Below are 19,400 nucleotides of genomic sequence, written 5' to 3' on the forward strand. Positions count from 1 at the left end.
AGTATACACGGCACTGATCTCCACGGTCCTTGGTCTTAGTATACACGGCACTGATCTCCACGGTCTTTGCTCTCAGTATACACAGCACTGATCTCCACATTCCTTGCTCTCAGTATACACGGCACTGATCTCCACGGTCTTTGCTCTCAGTATACACGGCACTGATCTCCACGGTCTTTGCTCTCAGTATACACGGCACTGATCTCCACGGTCCTTGCTCTCAGTATACACGGCACTGATCTCCACGGTCCTTGCTCTCAGTATACACGGCACTGATCTCCACGGTCCTTGCTCTCAGTATACACGGCACTGATCTCCACGGTCTTTGCTCTCAGTATACACGGCACTGATCTCCACGGTCCTTGGTCTTAGTATACACGGCACTGATCTCCACGTTCCTTGGTCTCAGTATACACGGCACTGATCTCCACATTCCTTGGTCTTAGTATACACGGCACTGATCTCCACGTTCCTTGGTCTTAGTATACACGGCACTGATCTCCACGGTCTTTGCTCTCAGTATACACGGCACTGATCTCCACGGTCTTTGCTCTCAGTATACACGGCACTGATCTCCACGTTCCTTGGTCTCAGTATACACGGCACTGATCTCCACGGTCTTTGCTCTCAGTATACACGGCACTGATCTCCACATTCCTTGGTCTCAGTATACACGGCACTGATCTCCACGTTCCTTGGTCTCAGTATACACGGCACTGATCTCCACGTTCCTTGGTCTCAGTATACACGGCACTGATCTCCACGGTCTTTGCTCTCAGTATACACGGCACTGATCTCCACGGTCTTTGCTCTCAGTATACACGGCACTGATCTCCACGTTCCTTGCTCTCAGTATACACGGCACTGATCTCCACGGTCCTTGCTCTCAGTATACACGGCACTGATCTCCACGGTCTTTCCTCTCAGTATACACGGCACTGATCTCCACATTCCTTGGTCTTAGTATACACGGCACTGATCTCCACGGTCCTTGGTCTTAGTATACACGGCACTGATCTCCACGTTCCTTGGTCTCAGTATACACGGCACTGATCTCCACATTCCTTGGTCTCAGTATACACGGCACTGATCTCCACGTTCCTTGGTCTTAGTATACACGGCACTGATCTCCACGGTCTTTGCTCTCAGTATACACGGCACTGATCTCCACGGTCTTTGCTCTCAGTATACACGGCACTGATCTCCACGTTCCTTGGTCTCAGTATACACGGCACTGATCTCCACATTCCTTGGTCTCAGTATACACGGCACTGATCTCCACATTCCTTGGTCTCAGTATACACGGCACTGATCTCCACATTCCTTGGTCTCAGTATACACGGCACTGATTGATCTCTACGTTCTTTGCTCTCAGTATACACGGCACTGATCTCCACGGTCCTTGCTCTCAGTATACACGGCACTGATCTCCACGGTCCTTGCTCTCAGTATACACGGCACTGATCTCCACGTTCCTTGCTCTCAGTATACACGGCACTGATCTCCACGTTCCTTGCTCTCAGTATACACGGCACTGATCTCCACGTTCCTTGGTCTCAGTATACACGGCACTGATCTCCACATTCCTTGGTCTCAGTATACACGGCACTGATCTCCACATTCCTTGGTCTCAGTATACACGGCACTGATCTCCACATTCCTTGGTCTCAGTATACACGGCACTGATCTCCACATTCCTTGGTCTCAGTATACACGGCACTGATTGATCTCTACGTTCTTTGCTCTCAGTATACACGGCACTGATCTCCACGGTCCTTGCTCTCAGTATACACGGCACTGATCTCCACGGTCCTTGCTCTCAGTATACACGGCACTGATCTCCACGTTCCTTGCTCTCAGTATACACGGCACTGATCTCCACGTTCCTTGCTCTCAGTATACACGGCACTGATCTCCACATTCCTTGGTCTCAGTATACACGGCACTGATCTCCACGGTCTTTGCTCTCAGTATACACGGCACTGATCTCCACGGTCTTTGCTCTCAGTATACACGGCACTGATCTCCACGGTCCTTGGTCTCAGTATACACGGCACTGATCTCCACGTTCTTTGGTCTCATTATACACGGCACTGATCTCCACATTCCTTGGTCTCAGTATACACGGCACTGATCTCCACGTTCCTTGGTCTTAGTATACACGGCACTGATCTCCATGGTCCTTGGTCTTAGTATACACGGCACTGATCTCCACGGTCCTTGGTCTTAGTATACACGGCACTGATCTCCACGGTCTTTGCTCTCAGTATACACGGCACTGATCTCCACGTTCCTTGGTCTTAGTATACACGGCACTGATCTCCACGGTCTTTGCTCTCAGTATACACGGCACTGATCTCCACGGTCTTTGCTCTCAGTATACACGGCACTGATCTCCACGTTCCTTGGTCTTAGTATACACGGCACTGATCTCCACGTTCCTTGCTCTCAGTATACACGGCACTGATCTCCACGGTCTTTGCTCTCAGTATACACGGCACTGATTTACATGTGCAGCTTCCACTTAGTATAGGATGAGATTGTACAACTAATATAAGGTGACAGAGAAGTCTCCTGTTCGCTCAGTGATTCCATTGGGCAGTTGGAGAGAAGTCTCTATGTAAATAGGAGACAATAATACTGATCGGCCCACTAGTGAGACCCACTGGTGAACAGTTGTATCCGTGTCACACACGTGACTGAATTAACGTACGTGTGGTCACTGCTGTGTATGAAAAACTATGTACAATATTTCTCCGATTCGGAAGCAGCGTTTTTAGTAGAAACATCTCCGTGATCCAATGCTCTGAAGTCCATGGGAAATAGTTTACTAACAGGCGGGTGTACAGGACAATATCGAATCACACAAGAGCCATAAAAAGTTATCACTGCACTATTAACATATCCTATAATCAATGACCTTATCTCATGTAATTGTTTTAATGCCTCTCATTGCAGCAGATAAGTGAGGAATGGGGTAATTCCCTCCACACCTCACAGATTAGATAACCGAGCGATGGACGACCATAAACCTGATTATTAACACCAATAATTCCCATGGCCGTGACCTGTGGACGAAGCCCCCGATCAGCCCCACAGATTGTTGTGTTTGTTGACATGGAAGGAAATGTAAATTTAGGGATTTATAGGGGTTTCCTGCTACCCCCAGGATCAGATCTGTCACTTCAACAAGTGTCACCGTCGGATATATAACTTTATACTGACAACTCCCTCAATGGTCAAACGGATCAGACCTGAGAGAGGGAAATGGTGGGAAAGGTTAAGAAACTTTGGTTCCTATTTATCACTGGCCGCAGATGTCCCCATTAAATATCATCCTTCATCGCAATGAGGGATGATCGTTCGCAGCCATTTATTAAACACTCATCCTGGGACATCTGATAGGAGGCCGCCCCGGATGACTCCTCACCTCTCATCTCCAGGATCTGTCCCGAGGTCTTTACTATAATGTTTCTATGATATCTTCTGCATTAGGCTTTTGTTAGATAGAAGTGATGCCTAAAATGCCTAAACTATGTAGTAATGGCTTAATAAATAGGATCCTGTATCACATCTATCAGCCATAGATTCACGTCACAAAGTATAGACTCTGCTAAACCTATAGACACCAATCACTTGTGCCCTCAGATCCACTACTTCTATAGCGGTAACTCAGCCCACAGAACGCCCGCACCACACATCTCAAACCTTTTATTTCCCCCTGGTAGGTCTCACGTATCCTTAACAATAATTTCTACAGAATTCTTGTTTATCACAGTTTAGTAAATAGAGAATTAACACAAACATTATAAACACTTTCATTATCCCCAAACTTATCATTTTTGTTACTACTCTGAAGAATTCTTCAACATTTTATGGGAAATGTTTCACTGGTCATTGGGGAATCATCATTTATATAGTAGGGGGGGGGGGGGGGGGGGGAACGGACTCCTGGTTTTATCACAAGCTCCAATAAACAGCGGTGCAATGGGTAAGGGGCCTCTAGACACCAGACATCCTACAACACTGCCTGGGCCCACCATCATTACCCACCCCCCCTATTCCCAGTCAGGCCTGGCATTTAGTGTTCCGCTCCTGCTGAGTCTTCTTTCCTGTATATAATCACACAGGACTCACCTTCGAGACCACTCTCTTTTGATTCTGGACTCCACATTTACAGCCCCCCAAGCGATATCCAACCTGTTACTAGTGTGAGGTATGTCTAGTACCTATAAAGATTGACTGGAAATAAGGGGACAGAGACACCAACAAGGGATCTCTGCTTCCCTGAAGATTAGAAGCACCTTCGTAGGTCGGTAAATTGATGCCCCATACAGCAGACTAGAGATCCTCCAATACTTGATCTGGTCCAATTGGTGAACTTTCTGTAGCGTATTTGGTAGCAAATCCGAAAACTGGAGCAAAACCAGACGTGAGACGTCTTCCGGTAAAACCTAAATCTGTGCTGACCCGGTAATACGCCACCTGGTTTGTACCTTACGCCTGAAGACAGAGGTCTGATCCATGGCTGGATCAGAGAGCAGATAAGATTCCTTGGTGTTTGCCAGCTCCGCTGAGCCGTATGGAGATCAGAGACCTCTGGCAGACGGAGCGTCCAGTGACTATACAGACACCATAAGCTGCAACAGTGCAAAATGTCACAACACTAAATATCCAGCAAATAGTGACAGGAAATAGATTTGTCTGGAAGTCACAGAAAAAGACCAGCTTTATTTTACAATCCTTCATATTTACTATTTTACAGGAACATTAATCAGCAAGATGATAAAATAAGTCACATCCGTAGTTTCTGGCACTAGAACCTACAAGCAGACAGCAGCAGTGCAATCATACAGAAAGGCATTCACTCTAGAACACGGCTCCAGCATCTGGGTTCTGGATTCAGCATCAAGGAGCTCTCGGATGGGGGAGGGGGGGTGATAACAAGGACATACATGGTTAATGCACAGGGCTTCATATGTAACAGGACACATGTGAGCTACAATGTACATTGTGGTTAATGAGAGTTGATTAAACATTAAATGTTCACATTTTTACGAGTCCAGAACCAGCTCCACAAATAAAGTGCAGTAAAGTCAGTCAGGCCGGCTGTACTCATATCGCACGGACGCTGCGCCTAATCTTGAAATGTCGTTTACACAATGTACAGGAAGTCGCCTGCGGCATCTTCAGACGTTAGTGGATGGATCCCTGCTTGTCTATCCTGCAGTACAGATACATAGACACCACCATGGCCGCCAGCTGGAAACAGAGAGAGAGATCATTAGGCTTCTGCATCACAGCTCAGCCCCTGGGAGGGCATTGATGGACCCAACCCCAAGCTACGCAGTGGCCGCACACTCTGCGCCTGAGCCGCCACCACTATTAGTGCACCAGGAACCTCCTGAAGATCAGCGATGTCACTGGATTCTAGCAAGCTGATAGGCTGCTCGCTGGTCCAGCCCCCAACTTGTGAGTAGGTAACCATGCTGAGTAGAATAAGCCCCTCTTACCTCCAATGCGCAGATTCCGGCAGCCACACCACCCACTATTGCCGCATTTGTCTTTACAAGGTTCAGGATCTGATTAAAACAGCCCTGTAGAGAGACAGAAGATAAGATGAACATAACAGAGCCATTTGCTGCCCCCTCCTCTAATGTCTACAAAGAGCGTTTCACGTTCCCCCCGGAGCCAGGACCCCTTAATGGAGCAACTGCTCAGTTATACCCCAGAGCAGCAATAATAATGTCAATATACCTCTACATGTGAAGTTTCAGCAGCCAACATGGTACAGTTAGTAGATGTAGATGTATTGTTACAGCATTGTGCCGGATAGATTTGGTTCTTATTGAAATAGGTGGAGTTGGTGAAGTCCTGGTAACCGCTAACTCCACAACAATGCAGCTGGAAAGAAAGATGGAGATTCAGTATAAAGAGCGAGCGGGACCTATGACAGACCAGAGACGGAACTAGCGAGCTGTGGGCCCTGGTGCAGGGAGGCGGGAACCGGGGCCCTGACCTTCTGCATCTGCCATGCAGCGGGCCCCATTATCTCCATGGGCCCCGGTGCACGGCCCCTGCTGAACCAACGGTAGTTCCGCCACTGGCGCAGACACACAGAGGACATTAGTTGTTCTTACATCAGTCATCATGTTGTCCCAAATTTTCTTCACCTCTGGATTGTCCCCGTACTCGTTCTGTAAAACTGGAGCCAGGACCGACTTTAGGAAGCTTCCCATCTAATTAGGGAAAGAACAACGTTTTGTTAGTTACATTGTGCAGATATCAGATACAGGCAGAGTTTATTAATAGACTATTTGTCCCAGAACAGGAAGTAGATTTAAGGCACAAAACCTGTTTGACAGGAAAACTGTAAGTTTACCAAACAAAGAGGATTATGTCCAGTCAGCCGGGGAACGTCACAAAGAATCTACCGCAGTGACCAAGGTGGGGACAAACAGAGAGAAACTTTCTTACCACATTGGAGTAGACGAGAGCGACCACAGCACCCGCGATCTCCGCAATGAAGATAATCAGAACAATGGAGAAGAACTGAAAGATAAGAGAATAATCCTATAAAACTCCAGCAATTCCCAGTTATCAGTAATTCATGTTCTGGCGAGAGCGGGATTCACAAAGGTCACAGAGGTTCCGCTACCCCAACCCGATGGTGAGAAGAGCCCCGTACTATGCATGGAGCGTAAACCCCCGATACGTGTACAAATAACGCTCATCCGTACGGTCACTGATCTGTAGGTGGCCCAACGTCTCAGAGGATGTTAGCGACAGGTCAGAGTTATTGGACGCACAATCGTAGGACGAGAGCTTAAATGTAAATATACTTCACATATACATTGTTAGATATTTACAATTATAAGAAGTATAATAACCATGTTTGTCTGTAATCTAGAGAGTTCCCCTCAGACCCGACTGCTCCAAGACCAGAAGACCGAGACATTTTTATTATACATCTTGAAGGTTAACATTGGAAAGAGCCCAGAGTACAAGACCCAATATTCTTTTTAAACAATACATTTTTATTCAGAAATGTTTAGAATACAACAGTAAATAATACGCAGAACCAAGAGCCATATGTTACATTTAATATTGGTATCTAGATATTAAACAAGAGCCATGTCTTTACACAGCTAATGCCCAAACTCTAATCTCAGCCAACGTGAACATTGTCCCAATATCCCAAACCTCTCACCGTGATCAGAAGACATTTGCTCTCCTTCTGGGCTCCGCAGCACCCCAGGAACCCCAGAATCACCAGCAGCGCCCCAATGGCTATCAGGAAGTACCCAACGTTGACAAACTGAGTGGCAATACCATCAGGCAAAGCTCCAAATATTTTTAAGAAGGATCCACTGTCCACACTGACCCAGATCCCGACTCCGAGCAGCGTTCCCCCAGCCAGCTAGAGAGGACAGAAGCGAAGGGTTATAGCATCAATCTAATATGTTTAATGTTCTCAATTACAGATATTATAGAACATTGTTTATACAACCAATCTATTCTGACATGTTATACTCATCACGTAATCCTTTATATTACAGGTGACTATTTGTCTGATAATTAGGTGGAGCAGAGTGTTCGGGGGAAAGTGGGTTATTTCGGGGAGATATGAATTTGTGACATTTTATTTTGGGTTTAGGACGTTCACCCCTCTGTTGGCCCTCACAGACCCCGTCCTATAGACGAGGGCGGCAGCTACCTCCAAGTTCCTGTTCTCCAGGATAGAGGGGGGATGGGTCTTGCCCAATGGCTGCAGGTGATCATATCGTGTAAAATGCAAATGAGATGAGAAATCACTGGTGGAAAAACCACACACAGTGCGGATCTGGTCCTGTAACATAACACCAGGCGTCCTACATAAACACCCAGAGACCCGCAGACACTATAAAGTACAGGGACAACCCGTAGACATGGAGGATATTATACCACGCGTGTAAGGAACACAGATCAGTCTCCTACATACATGTAGGAGGAGGAGCCGCTCTTAGGATTTGTTCCTTGCACAAGATTTACTGACTGTCCCACAACATTTGTTCCTCTATTCCTTAATCTGCCCCCAGAACAAGCATCGATTCAGACATCAGTAGTGAGACGTTTACATGGACAGGAATAGTGTGTGTGCCCCCCGTGTAACTACCTCTAGATTGTAAGCTCTTATGGGCAGGATCCTTTCTACCCTCTGCCTCATGTCTGCACCTCCATCAACCTCGTCTGCACCGATTCTGGGTTTATCGGAATTTTGTAGGATTTGTGACCAACTGGTGTCGCGGACCTTATAAATAATGGTAATAACGATAACGAGCCCCAGAAGGACCCTGCAGGTGACACGTGTGCATCTCCCCATGCGTGTGCGCCCCCCCCCCCCCCTCACACACTTTATATACTTACAAAGATGGCCAAGTTGAACAAGATCATCAACACTTTGATACAGGTGAAACAACTCATGGTTCTGGCTGGAAGAGATCAGGATACAGAGGGTTATAATCCAGTCACATAAATCACATTTATCTGATTAATATATTACATCCAACATTGCAAAACCTAATACAACATTACACCAGAGAAACCTTCTGAGCCCCAGGAGGAGTCACCCAGAGAGGGGGCGCTTCAGCCCCAAGGTCACAGTCTCACTAAATCCCCCCAACATTTTGTCTCGGCTCCAGCGTGAAACTTGCTCCCATTCTCTCCTGCACAAAGCGTTATATAATATAATAACCCTAGATAAACGAGCATCTATTGTGTGGGTGGTTGGATGTTTATTCCTATATACAGCCATAGGTACAACAGTCTCACTGATTAGAGCATTATAATACAGTTTATGTCTTACAGTCGCTGCGTCATTAGTATCCCGGAGCTCACACCAATGTCACACACAATGTACATGTGTCGTACACCCCACACAGGCAGAGTTCCCTCCTCTGACAGGTATAGAGAGGGTTAATCTGCTGGCTCAGTCAGAATTCATTACTCACTTAACTAGCAGGAAATCTGCCAATCAACAGATCACAGCAGTAATAACAGCAGCGACACCGGGTCCACAAACTACAACCCAACCACAGGATTGGTCATGTCCTTCTTATTTACTGCGACATGGTGCAGAGAGCAACCTCCCTACAGCCCCTCAGGTTTATATAGAGACAGCCGGACAGTATTAATAAATAATTAGGCTGAGACCACTTATTTGTGAAGACACTTGTTCATACTGTACGCAGATGAAGATATTTATAATGCAGACAGTAGAGGAACTTTTTCAACATTTATTGATGATTTCTGGATTATATCCAATAACTGAACAATAAAGAAAAAGTGTCCGAGATAAATTATTTGGGGGGGGGGGGGGGGGGGGGTATAAATCCACGTCAGGGTGGATCTTCTGACGTCTGCAGGATACGGAGGAAAATACGTCACACGGGTGCAGAACATGGTACACAGTCCAAACGCCAACGCCCAACATGACCCAACCCCTCCAGGGCGCTGGTCACCCGCTGTACACAAGAGTAGGGAACACGGTCAAGGTACCCAGTATGGGGGCACACAGGTACAGGGGTAACAATAACATTTAATAATAACAGCAATTCATAAACACAAATGTACATGAATAATTAGATGGACACTGTTACAATATTGGTATGAACACAATCTCAGCACAGACATATGGGTACATTTACTAAACTGTGGGTTTGAAGAAGTGGAGATGTTGCCTTATAGCAGCCAATCAGATTGCAGCTATCATTTTGTAGAATGTACTAAATAAATGATAACAAGAATCTGGTTGGTTACTATAGGCAACACCTCCACTTTTTCAAACCCACAGTTTAGTAAATATATCTCAGACTATTGTTGAAGCTCAGAGCTAGATCTGATGGGGAATATAATATTCATTAAGGATTATCACTAGATAATCTAGTGTAATGAAAAAAAAACAACTCACATTTACAAAGAGAACATCCACATCACAGACAGCTAAAGCAACATTGCCATAAGCAGATCAGTGTTACGGACATTGTGTTCAGGACTAGGATTAACGGAGGAAAGTGTGTAGAACACATAACAGATTGTGGTATAATTAAATATATTAAGTATTTGTACCACAAACTACTACAGATCACATGGAGGGAACTAAAGAGGGACAACGCCCAATCTCTGGGTCACATTAATGGTTGATTGACAAGCACGAGACACAAACCTTACAGACACATTATACGCTCAGTGTATACAGCACACAGACAGATACATAAAGGGTCACACAGTACTAGTCAGCAGCTTAACTAGCAGGAAACCAGTCCAGCAGCTCATGTGTCCCACAGGGGGCAAAGATTGCCCAAAGATCAGATTATTGGTGTCTACTTCCCCAAGACAAAGTCACATCCACCATCATTCACTGATTTACAAAGAATCATTATATCATCTGGGAGACTCTCAAGGAGAAAATCAGGGAGAAGCAGAGGGTTCAGCTCACCAAAGGATCCTGTATATACAAAAGCTACACATATATATATATATATATATGACTCCAGGTAGCTGTAACCTCCCCAGTAGCCACTAATACAGGAGACAAAGGGATATTTACCTGCAGCACGGCCCTCACACCAGGGAATACTGAGATACAGTCCAGATGAGCTATACTGGGACTCTCTCACCTTATAACAGGTGATGCACCCAGGGGAAGGGGGCGGGTCTGGGGGTCTGGCAGCTAATCAGGTGTGTCAGGGCTGCAGGTAAGGTCTCGTGGCCCCTCCCACTGCTGGAAGCAGTTTCTGTGGAGCAGGTTCATTTACATGACAGGTAGAATACACAGCACCTGGGAACATAAAGTTTTCATCCCCCTCATCACAATGCCCCAACCCCACTACACTGTGTCATATATAAGATATCTGTCAGCTTTACTGGGGGAAATAATCTGATGTCACCAATATTGCAGAAAAACACACAGGAAACTGCCTGAAAATCAGATTTCTAAACATCATTTTTAGTACTTTGAAATGGTAGAAAACACAATAATATATTTCCTATAATAAATCACAGTACGTAGGTGAAATATGTATATTGTTATTATCACTCAATATATTTTCTGAATTAGTCACATTTTCAAAATAATTATTGTTGTTTAAATACTTTATTTATTCCCAAGTCAACAACAAGGATGTGACACAAAATCAAAGGCGCAAATAGATCACATTATAATAACATTAATAAGAGATGAAGGGGATACGGGGACCTATCTGAGATAATAGAGGAATTACAGGGAGCAGACTGTGTTGGACGGAGCTTAGCAGAGGGTGATGGGAGAGGGGTAAAGGGAAGTGATTTGGTTCCCACGTTATGGATAATACTGGTCTCCACTCAGTACATGTACCAGATCCTGCTGAGGATCACTAGTCTGGATGGGACGGAGAGAGGGTCCCAGTCTGCAGCCAGATGTCATCATATTCCTGATCTCCACTATCCTGGTATCTCCAATATCCTTGTACCTCTTATAGCCCCGTATCTCCACTATCCCGGTATCTATCTTCAATATTCCTGATCTCCACTATCCTGGTATCTCCACTATCCTGGTATCTCTACTATCCCGGTATCTCTACTATCCCGGTATCTCCACTATCCCGGTATCTCCACTATCCCGGTATCTCCACTATCCCGGTATCTCCACTATCCCGGTATCTCCAGTATCCCGGTATCTCCACTATCCCGGTATCTCCAATATCCTTGTACCTCTTATAGCCCCGTATCTCCGATATCCCTGTATCTATCTTCAATATTCCTGATCTCCACTATCCCGGTATCTCCACTATCCCGGTATCTCCACTATCCTGGTATCTCCAGTATCCCAGTATCTCCACTATCCTGGTATCTCCACTATCCCGGTATCTCCAATATCCTTGTACCTCTTATAGCCCCGTATCTCCGATATCCCTGTATCTATCTTCAATATTCCTGATCTCCACTATCCCGGTATCTCCAGTATCACGGTATCTCCACTATCCCGGTATCTCCACTATCCCGGTATCTCCACTATCCCGGTATCTCCACTATCCTGGTATCTCCACTATCCTGGTATCTCCAGTATCCCGGTATCTCCACTATCCCGGTATCTCCACTATCCCGGTATCTCCACTATCCTGGTATCTCCACTATCCTGGTATCTCTACTATCCTGGTATCTCCAATATCCCGGTATCTCCACTATCCCGGTATCTCCACTATCCCGGTATCTCCACTATCCTGGTATCTCTACTATCCTGGTATCTCCACTATCCTGGTATCTCCAATATCCCGGTATCTCCACTATCCCGGTATCTCCACTATCCCGGTATCTCCACTATCCCGGTATCTCCACTATCCTGGTATCTCCAGTATCCCGGTATCTCCACTATCCCGGTATCTCTACTATCCTGGTATCTCCGGTGGTCTGTAAAAGATGGTAACTGGATATAGGGCTCCCTCTAATAGGTGCCGCCATTCCTCCAGGGCTGCTTTAATAGCGAGAAGCTCCTTGTCTCCGATTCCGTAATTAATCTCGTTGGGAAGAAATCGTCTGGAGAAGAACCCGCATGGAGAGTGGGTACCTGAAGGTGTCTTTTGGAATAACACGGCTCCAATGCCTATTGAAGAGGCGTCCACCTCCACAAAGAAAGGTCGCTGTTGATCCGGCTGAGAGAGCACAGAGGCAGAGGAAAAGGCTTTCTTCAGAATAGTGAAGGCAGAAACAGCTTCTGGAGACCATATCTTAGGATTGGCAGATCTCCTAGTTAATGCTGTAATTGGAGCAATGATGGACGAGAAATCTTGGATGAACTGTCGATAATAATTGGCGAATCCAATGAATCTTTGGATACTTTTAAGACTCTGCGGTTGAGGCCAATTCAAGATGGATGACACCTTGGTGGGATCCATCTGTAACCCGGAGCCGGACACAATGAACCCAAGGAAGGACACTTGGAGAACTTCAAAAACACATTTTTCCAATTTGCAATAAAGATGATATTTGCGCAGTCTTCGTAAGACCTCCCTCACTTGTTCTTGATGAGAACTCAAGTCTTTAGAAAACACTAGGATGTCGTCTAGATAAACGACTACGGAGGTGTACAATAGATCTTGAAAGATGTCGTTAACGAAATTCTGGAAGATGGCGGGGGCATTGCAAAGACCGAAGGGCATTACCAGGTATTCAAAATGCCCATCCCTCGTATTGAAGGCGGTCTTCCACTCGTCACCCTTCTTTATACGAATGAGGTTGTAGGCCCCTCGTAGGTCTAATTTAGTAAACACTTGAGCCCCGCTGATTCTATCAAATAGGTCAGAGATAAGAGGTAACGGGTACCGATTCTTGATGGTAATACGATTCAGGGGTCTATAGTCAATGCATGGGCGCAGGGACCCGTCTTTTTTTTTGACAAAGAAGAATCCAGCCCCAGCAGGAGAGGTAGACTTGCGAATAAAACCACGTTCCAGATTCTCCTTGATATATTGGGACATTGCCAAGGTCTCTGGGCGAGAAAGGGGATACGTTCGCCCCTTGGGTATAGGTTGATCGGGAAGCAAAGTGATGGAGCAATCCCAGGGCCGATGGGGAGGTAATAACTCGGCCTCCGTTTTACTGAATACATCTTGGAAGTCAGTGTATGCAGCTGGAAGGCTAACTTCCGTAACCGTGGACTGAGCAACAACTTGGGAATCAGGAGGCAGAACACTAGGTAGACATCTATGATGACATTCTGTACCCCAACGAGTAACCTGAGCTCGGTCCCAATCCATCTGCGGAGAGTGTCTTCGTAGCCATGGAAGCCCCAAGATAATGGGATTGATGGATTTTGGCAACACCAACAACTGAATCATCTCGCTATGGAGGACTCCAACCATTAACCGAATAGGTGACGTGATGTAGGAGATGGAGCCACTGCTGACACGGTTCCCATCTACTGCTGTTAACGATAATGGTTGAGGCAAGGGGAGAGTTGGAATTTGAAGCCCAGCAATGAGAGTGGCAGAAATGAAGTTCCCGGAGGAGCCAGAATCCACAAAGGCCGTGGTGGAGAAGGGACCTCTAGGGGTGCTCAGGGTGACTGCCAAAAGAAGCTCAGGGGTGTTTTTTGAGTAGGGAGCAACTGTGGATACTCCTAAACCGGCCTCCCTGCTACCGTTTAGGAGGACGGGTTTCCCGGTTTCTTAGGACAGACCTTGAGAACATGTCCGGAATCGCCACAGTAAAGGCAGAGACGCTGCCTGAAGCGCCTCTCTCTTTCTTCTGGGGATAAACGAGACCGTCCTACTTGCATGGGTTCATCCATAGGCAAAACTGGGTTTTGAAATTGAGGAGCCAGACGAGGAACCACTCGCTTAGAGACAGGACGTTCCTGGGTGCGTTCTTGATAACGTAGGTCTACTTTAATGCATAGCGCAATTAGGGTATCAAGATCAGAGGGGAGATCCCGAGAAATTAGTTCGTCCTTAATACGGTCGATTAGACCTTGCCAAAAAGTTGCGACCAGCGCCTCGTTGTTCCATTTCAGCTCTGACGCTAAGGTCCGGAACTGGATGGCATATTGCCCAACAGATAAGTTGCCTTGACGCAGGTTCAGCAAGCTGGTGGCCGCAGAGGCTACCCTCCCAGGGTCATCGAAGACTCTCCTGAAAGCTTCAATAAAGGAGCCGGTGTTATTAAGAAGAGGGTCTCCATTTTCCCACAAAGGCGAAGCCCAGGCTAGTGCTTGACCACTCAGGAGGGAGATCATAAACGCCACCTTCGTTCGCTCTGAAGGAAATGCTCCTGCATTGCACTCAAACTGGATGGAGCACTGGTTCAAGAAACCCCTGCATTTCTTGGGATCTCCATCGTATTTTGCAGGTGTGGGGATACGCATGCCAGAAGTTGCAGTGGATACCGTAACCACACTGGCGGATGCCCCTGGGGCGGTGGTAATGGCAGGAGCAGCAGGCAGGGAGCCTTGTAAGGCATCGAAGCGTGTAGCGATACCTTGAACACATTGTAGGAGATGTGCTTGGGCTGCTTCTTGCTGTTCTACTCGCTGAGCCAAATGAATGAGAAGGTCCCGGGCTGAGGGTTCCCCCGTTCCTTCGGTAGTCAAGGCAATCCGGGTCACAATGGTCACAGGCAAACGGCAATAAACTGGAGGAAGGCAAGGGTCAGGAAACAGATAGACACAGGAACACTGGAACGCTGGAGGACAGGAAAGGACCTGAAACTCTGGCACAGGAGGTGAGGTCAGAGGCACTTAAATAGGGCTGCTAACCAATGCCCTCAGCACTAGTGGTGCTGTAATAGCTGTAGCGCCGTAGCGCTAGTCATAGGGCAGCGCCGTAGCGCTCTAAATCTGCAGCGTCCCGTTGCCTAGCAACGGAGACGCTTCTGGGTCTGGGCTGGCCGGCCGGGAGGAAGGGGAAATGACGCGTCTGGTTGCTAGGCAACCAGACGTTCTTGTATGGGCGGGCGGCCGCCGAGTGGCGCCTGACAGTACCATCAGGATGTAATATATTCTCTATCTTGAATTTAACGCAATTTAAAAGCAAAAAAATTACATAAACCTGTGATTTCCTAAATTACTTACTGTTGGGTTCCCTATCTCACTAAGACAAAGGATGCATGTCTAATGACCCCTTCCTGTGCATTCACAAATGATTAGTATATTTCTTCCAGCATAGCATATCACTACACTTCCAATACAAAAATACAACACAATATCAAAAATCAGTACATTTGCAATGATATACAGCGGTGCACTGCGCCACTAATGGAAATAAACAAAAAGTTATTTCTACGTGATCCAGACGCTTCTCCTTTATTCACAGAATAAAGTATTTTTTAATCTGTTATTTTCAACCTGAGATGGTGATAACAGAACAGGTAATATTATCACTGCCACAATACTCCTCTATGCATCGCTGGCGGAGCGTTTTTATGTACAGGGCGAAGCAAAAGAAATGATTGTGTGATATGAGCCCCTTAATGAAAATCCTCTAAAACCCCCATAATAGCCACCACCCCACATCTGTAAGTTACCAGTTATAACCATCAGTCCCACCTTTCCAAGTGAGGCATCCACTTTCCATCCAAAATCTGCCATTATCACCCAGCCAATTAATGCACATCATCTCCCGCCTGGATTACTGCAACCTCCTCCTCACCGGCCTCCCCCACTCCCATCTCTCCCCCCTCCGCTCTATACTCAATGCGGCCGCAAGACTCATCTTCCTCTCACGCCGCTCCTCCTCTGCCTCCCCTCTCTGCCTTGCCCTTCACTGGCTCCCCTTCCCCTACAGAATCCTTTTCAAACTCCTCACCACCACTTACAAGGCTCTCTCCAACTCTACTGCTCCTTATATCTCTAACCTCCTCACCATTCACACTCCCACCCGCTCCCTGCGCTCGGCCAATGACCGCCGCCTCTCCTCCACTCTGATCACCTCTTCCCAATCCAGAATCCAGGACTTTTCCCATGCAGCCCCCCTTCTCTGGAACGACCTCCCTCGCTCCATCCGCCTCTCTCCTACTCTGTGCTCCTTCAAACGTGCACTCAAAACTCACCTCTTTCTCAAAGCCTACCAACCATCCACTTAACCCCCATCTCCTCCCTTCAGCTCATTGTCCCCTCTCTCTCATTCCCTCAACTGGCTCCTCTTGTGCCTGATCTGTTTAACCCTCCCTTAGGATGTAAGCTCGCATGAGCAGGGCCCTCTTCCCTCCTGTCTCCTTACCCGTTCTTCTGCTCCGTGTCTATTGCATCTGCCTGCCTGGAGTTTCTGAAGTATTGGTACTTTTGTTTATTGTTCTGTACTGTTATACCCTGTATAGTCTACTGTTTGTACTATGTGCGGCGCTGCGGAAACCTTGTGGCACCTAACAAATAAATGATAATAATAATAATACACAAAATGGGGGCAAAAAGATTTTGTTTAACATGAATTTATTGTTTGCAAAAGTTTTTCCGCCTGGAGAGCACATTAATAAAAGTCATTTGTAGATGGGGTTTGTTTAAAACAATTTCATATTTCATCATTTTCCTTTTTGTTAGTTTGTGAATTGTACTGGAGAACATTTACAATAACATGAGACTTGTATGAGTTTTACTTATGGTGTCATTAAGTAATGTGTAGAATATAAACATCCACTTTTACAGGAGTTCCCTGGTATAAATTCCAGCACAATCGTTTATCATTCCTTATCATGTACCAAGGACACCCGCATTCAATAAGTGACCAGATCTCGCCCAGCACCTGGTCTGAGAGAGTTTCATAGTGGCCAAGGACAGCGCCACTTTCTCTCTTTCTCGCGGGATTTGTGGAAGAGGGTGAAACGTTCTGTAATTTTTATCCTGTTTTGCTAAATGCAGTTTAGTGAAATCTACATTATAACAAAGTTGCATCAAAGTTGCTTCCTCTAGAATAAATATATTACAATGGTTTCCACCCCTTGTAAAAGATACGTATGTTGCACACTTTCATCCATAATAATTTACAGGAGGGGGGGAGGGTATTTATTTATATAATACACAATATTTTCTAATGAACGCTAAAGTAACCACAGAACGAATTAATTATAAGCGATGACAGCAGAGCTCAGTTTACAGAGATATTGTTTACACTTTACAGATATATTAACATCACTTGTGTATTCTAAACACATTACAATTATTTGCATCCCCTGTAACCTCTGTAAATCGGAGCCCAGTGGTTTCAGCTGCCCCTTACACCGATCTGTTCTGCCAGGAGAGAATCTGGAAGCCAAACACTATGGAGTAAAGGAGGAATGGGCAACATGTGGCCCTCCGAGCCGGCACCTGTGGCCCCCAGCTCCATTGTCAGATCTGTTTTAGTTTGTAACACTTGTGCTGATATCTTATTACAGATAGGTATCTTACTTTGATTCCATGTATTGTTTTATCTTATTACTGAGATTAATGGTTTGAGGCCCTGGAGAATGTATCACTGATATAGAAGGATGTTAATCCCTCGGCTGCTTATAGGGGTAAATGTTTCGAGCTGAGTTCCGGCGGGTTTGAGAAACCAATCAGATTCTAGTTATCATTTATTTAGTACATTCTACAAAATGACAGTTAGAATCTGATTGGTTGCTATAGGCAACATCTCCACTTTTGAAACCCACCAGAAAACGCTCAGCTTGATACATTTCCCCCCTGGTGTCTGACCAGCGCTGACCGGGTATAAATTGCTTTGTTTACGCAGCTGGTACAATGTACGGAGCTGCGACTGTGTCGTACAGTAAATACCCAACATGGAGTTTGTACCAGTGGATCCCCCCTATTAGAGCGGCTCCGGGAAGTGATGAAAGGAATCATTGATCGGATGTATGGTAACTATGACTACAGGGTAATGGAGGACAGACTTTACCTATAGGACGGAATGATTGTGGCTCTATGGGATCCATATAGATCTTCTTCTTACAATCACTCCTATAGGGGGCTCTGAGTAATCGCTGCTTTTCCATCCGCTAACACAGGACATTATATAAATATTATATTTATTCTGCAGTTTACATGCTGTGATTGCTAAATTTGATTCCTTTCACTCAGAAATACACGGGAATATGTCTCCCGTACGTGAGGTATTAGAGATAAAACAAAGTATGGAGCCTGTGCACAGTTGTGTTCATGTTTACATGGCATCATGTATTGGGCAACAGAGGGAACGATAATCAGGAGAAGGTTGTGAAATGAGGAAATTCAGTAGCATGGAAATAAGCGGTTTCACACACAATGGAGCAATTATTTCTCAGAATCTATTTATAGAGCAGCAGGGTAGAAGGATTCTCGCCGCTGAGCTTCTAGTCTTATCCTGATGTCCTGAAAGTGTAACACAATTCTCCAAAGCAAAGAGCAGCATCCACCGGATTGTAAGATAAGTTACAGTAATTGTAACAGCGATAAAAACCTGGAAGGTGCAGTTTTGATCGATATATAAAGACAAAAAATATGTCATTAGTTTTGAAGCAACATTTGAGACCAGAGAACATTACACCAGAGGATAGATATAATATAATGCTGAGTCACGAGTCTGGAAGGTAAACGTTACGTCTTTTATTATATTTAGAAGTTTTTCACCAAACATGAGCAGTAAATTCTGTCCACAAATAGCTGCTATAACGATGTGATGTTCAGTGACCGAGGTGGGGCAAGGAGCGGTCACATTACATGAGATCATATAACCTAAGATAAGGGCCCAACCTCATTCCAGGCTCCTCGGGCTGTGCGAGAGAACCTTAGGTCTCTGATCACAGTCTGTAACATGTAGATCATCAGTGGGTGGGTGACAGACACCTTCTTCCTGAGTCCACACAACACACCAGGCCTTGTGGTCATGTGTCCCAGAGACGATCTGTGCGACCATTGGGGCTTATTCCATGATATA

At 45.8% G+C, this 19,400-nt stretch overlaps 1 protein-coding gene across 2 annotated transcripts in view; it reads right to left on the minus strand.

The window, feature by feature from the left end:
* Positions 1-4,713: 4,713 nt before the first annotated feature.
* The window catches only part of TSPAN1 (tetraspanin 1), a 52,777-nt gene continuing 38,090 nt past the window's right edge, over positions 4,714-19,400 (minus strand). The window contains exons 1-8 of one of the 2 annotated variants that reach the window (XM_075181565.1): positions 10,589-10,687; positions 8,407-8,471; positions 7,211-7,420; positions 6,478-6,552; positions 6,141-6,239; positions 5,758-5,904; positions 5,514-5,597; positions 4,714-5,262 (exon numbers count right to left, since the gene is read on the minus strand). In XM_075181565.1, coding sequence (XP_075037666.1) covers positions 5,197-5,262; positions 5,514-5,597; positions 5,758-5,904; positions 6,141-6,239; positions 6,478-6,552; positions 7,211-7,420; positions 8,407-8,463 — 738 coding nt within the window. In that variant the 5' untranslated portion in view covers positions 8,464-8,471; positions 10,589-10,687 and the 3' untranslated portion in view covers positions 4,714-5,196. Of the gene's footprint in view, positions 5,263-5,513; positions 5,598-5,757; positions 5,905-6,140; positions 6,240-6,477; positions 6,553-7,210; positions 7,421-8,406; positions 8,472-10,588; positions 10,688-19,400 lie in introns of those variants that run through there. The other variant, XM_075181566.1, reaches the window with a different exon arrangement.

This window comes from Mixophyes fleayi, chromosome 8 (assembly GCF_038048845.1).
Source record: "Mixophyes fleayi isolate aMixFle1 chromosome 8, aMixFle1.hap1, whole genome shotgun sequence".
In the NCBI taxonomy this organism is placed as follows: Eukaryota; Metazoa; Chordata; class Amphibia; order Anura; family Limnodynastidae; genus Mixophyes; species Mixophyes fleayi.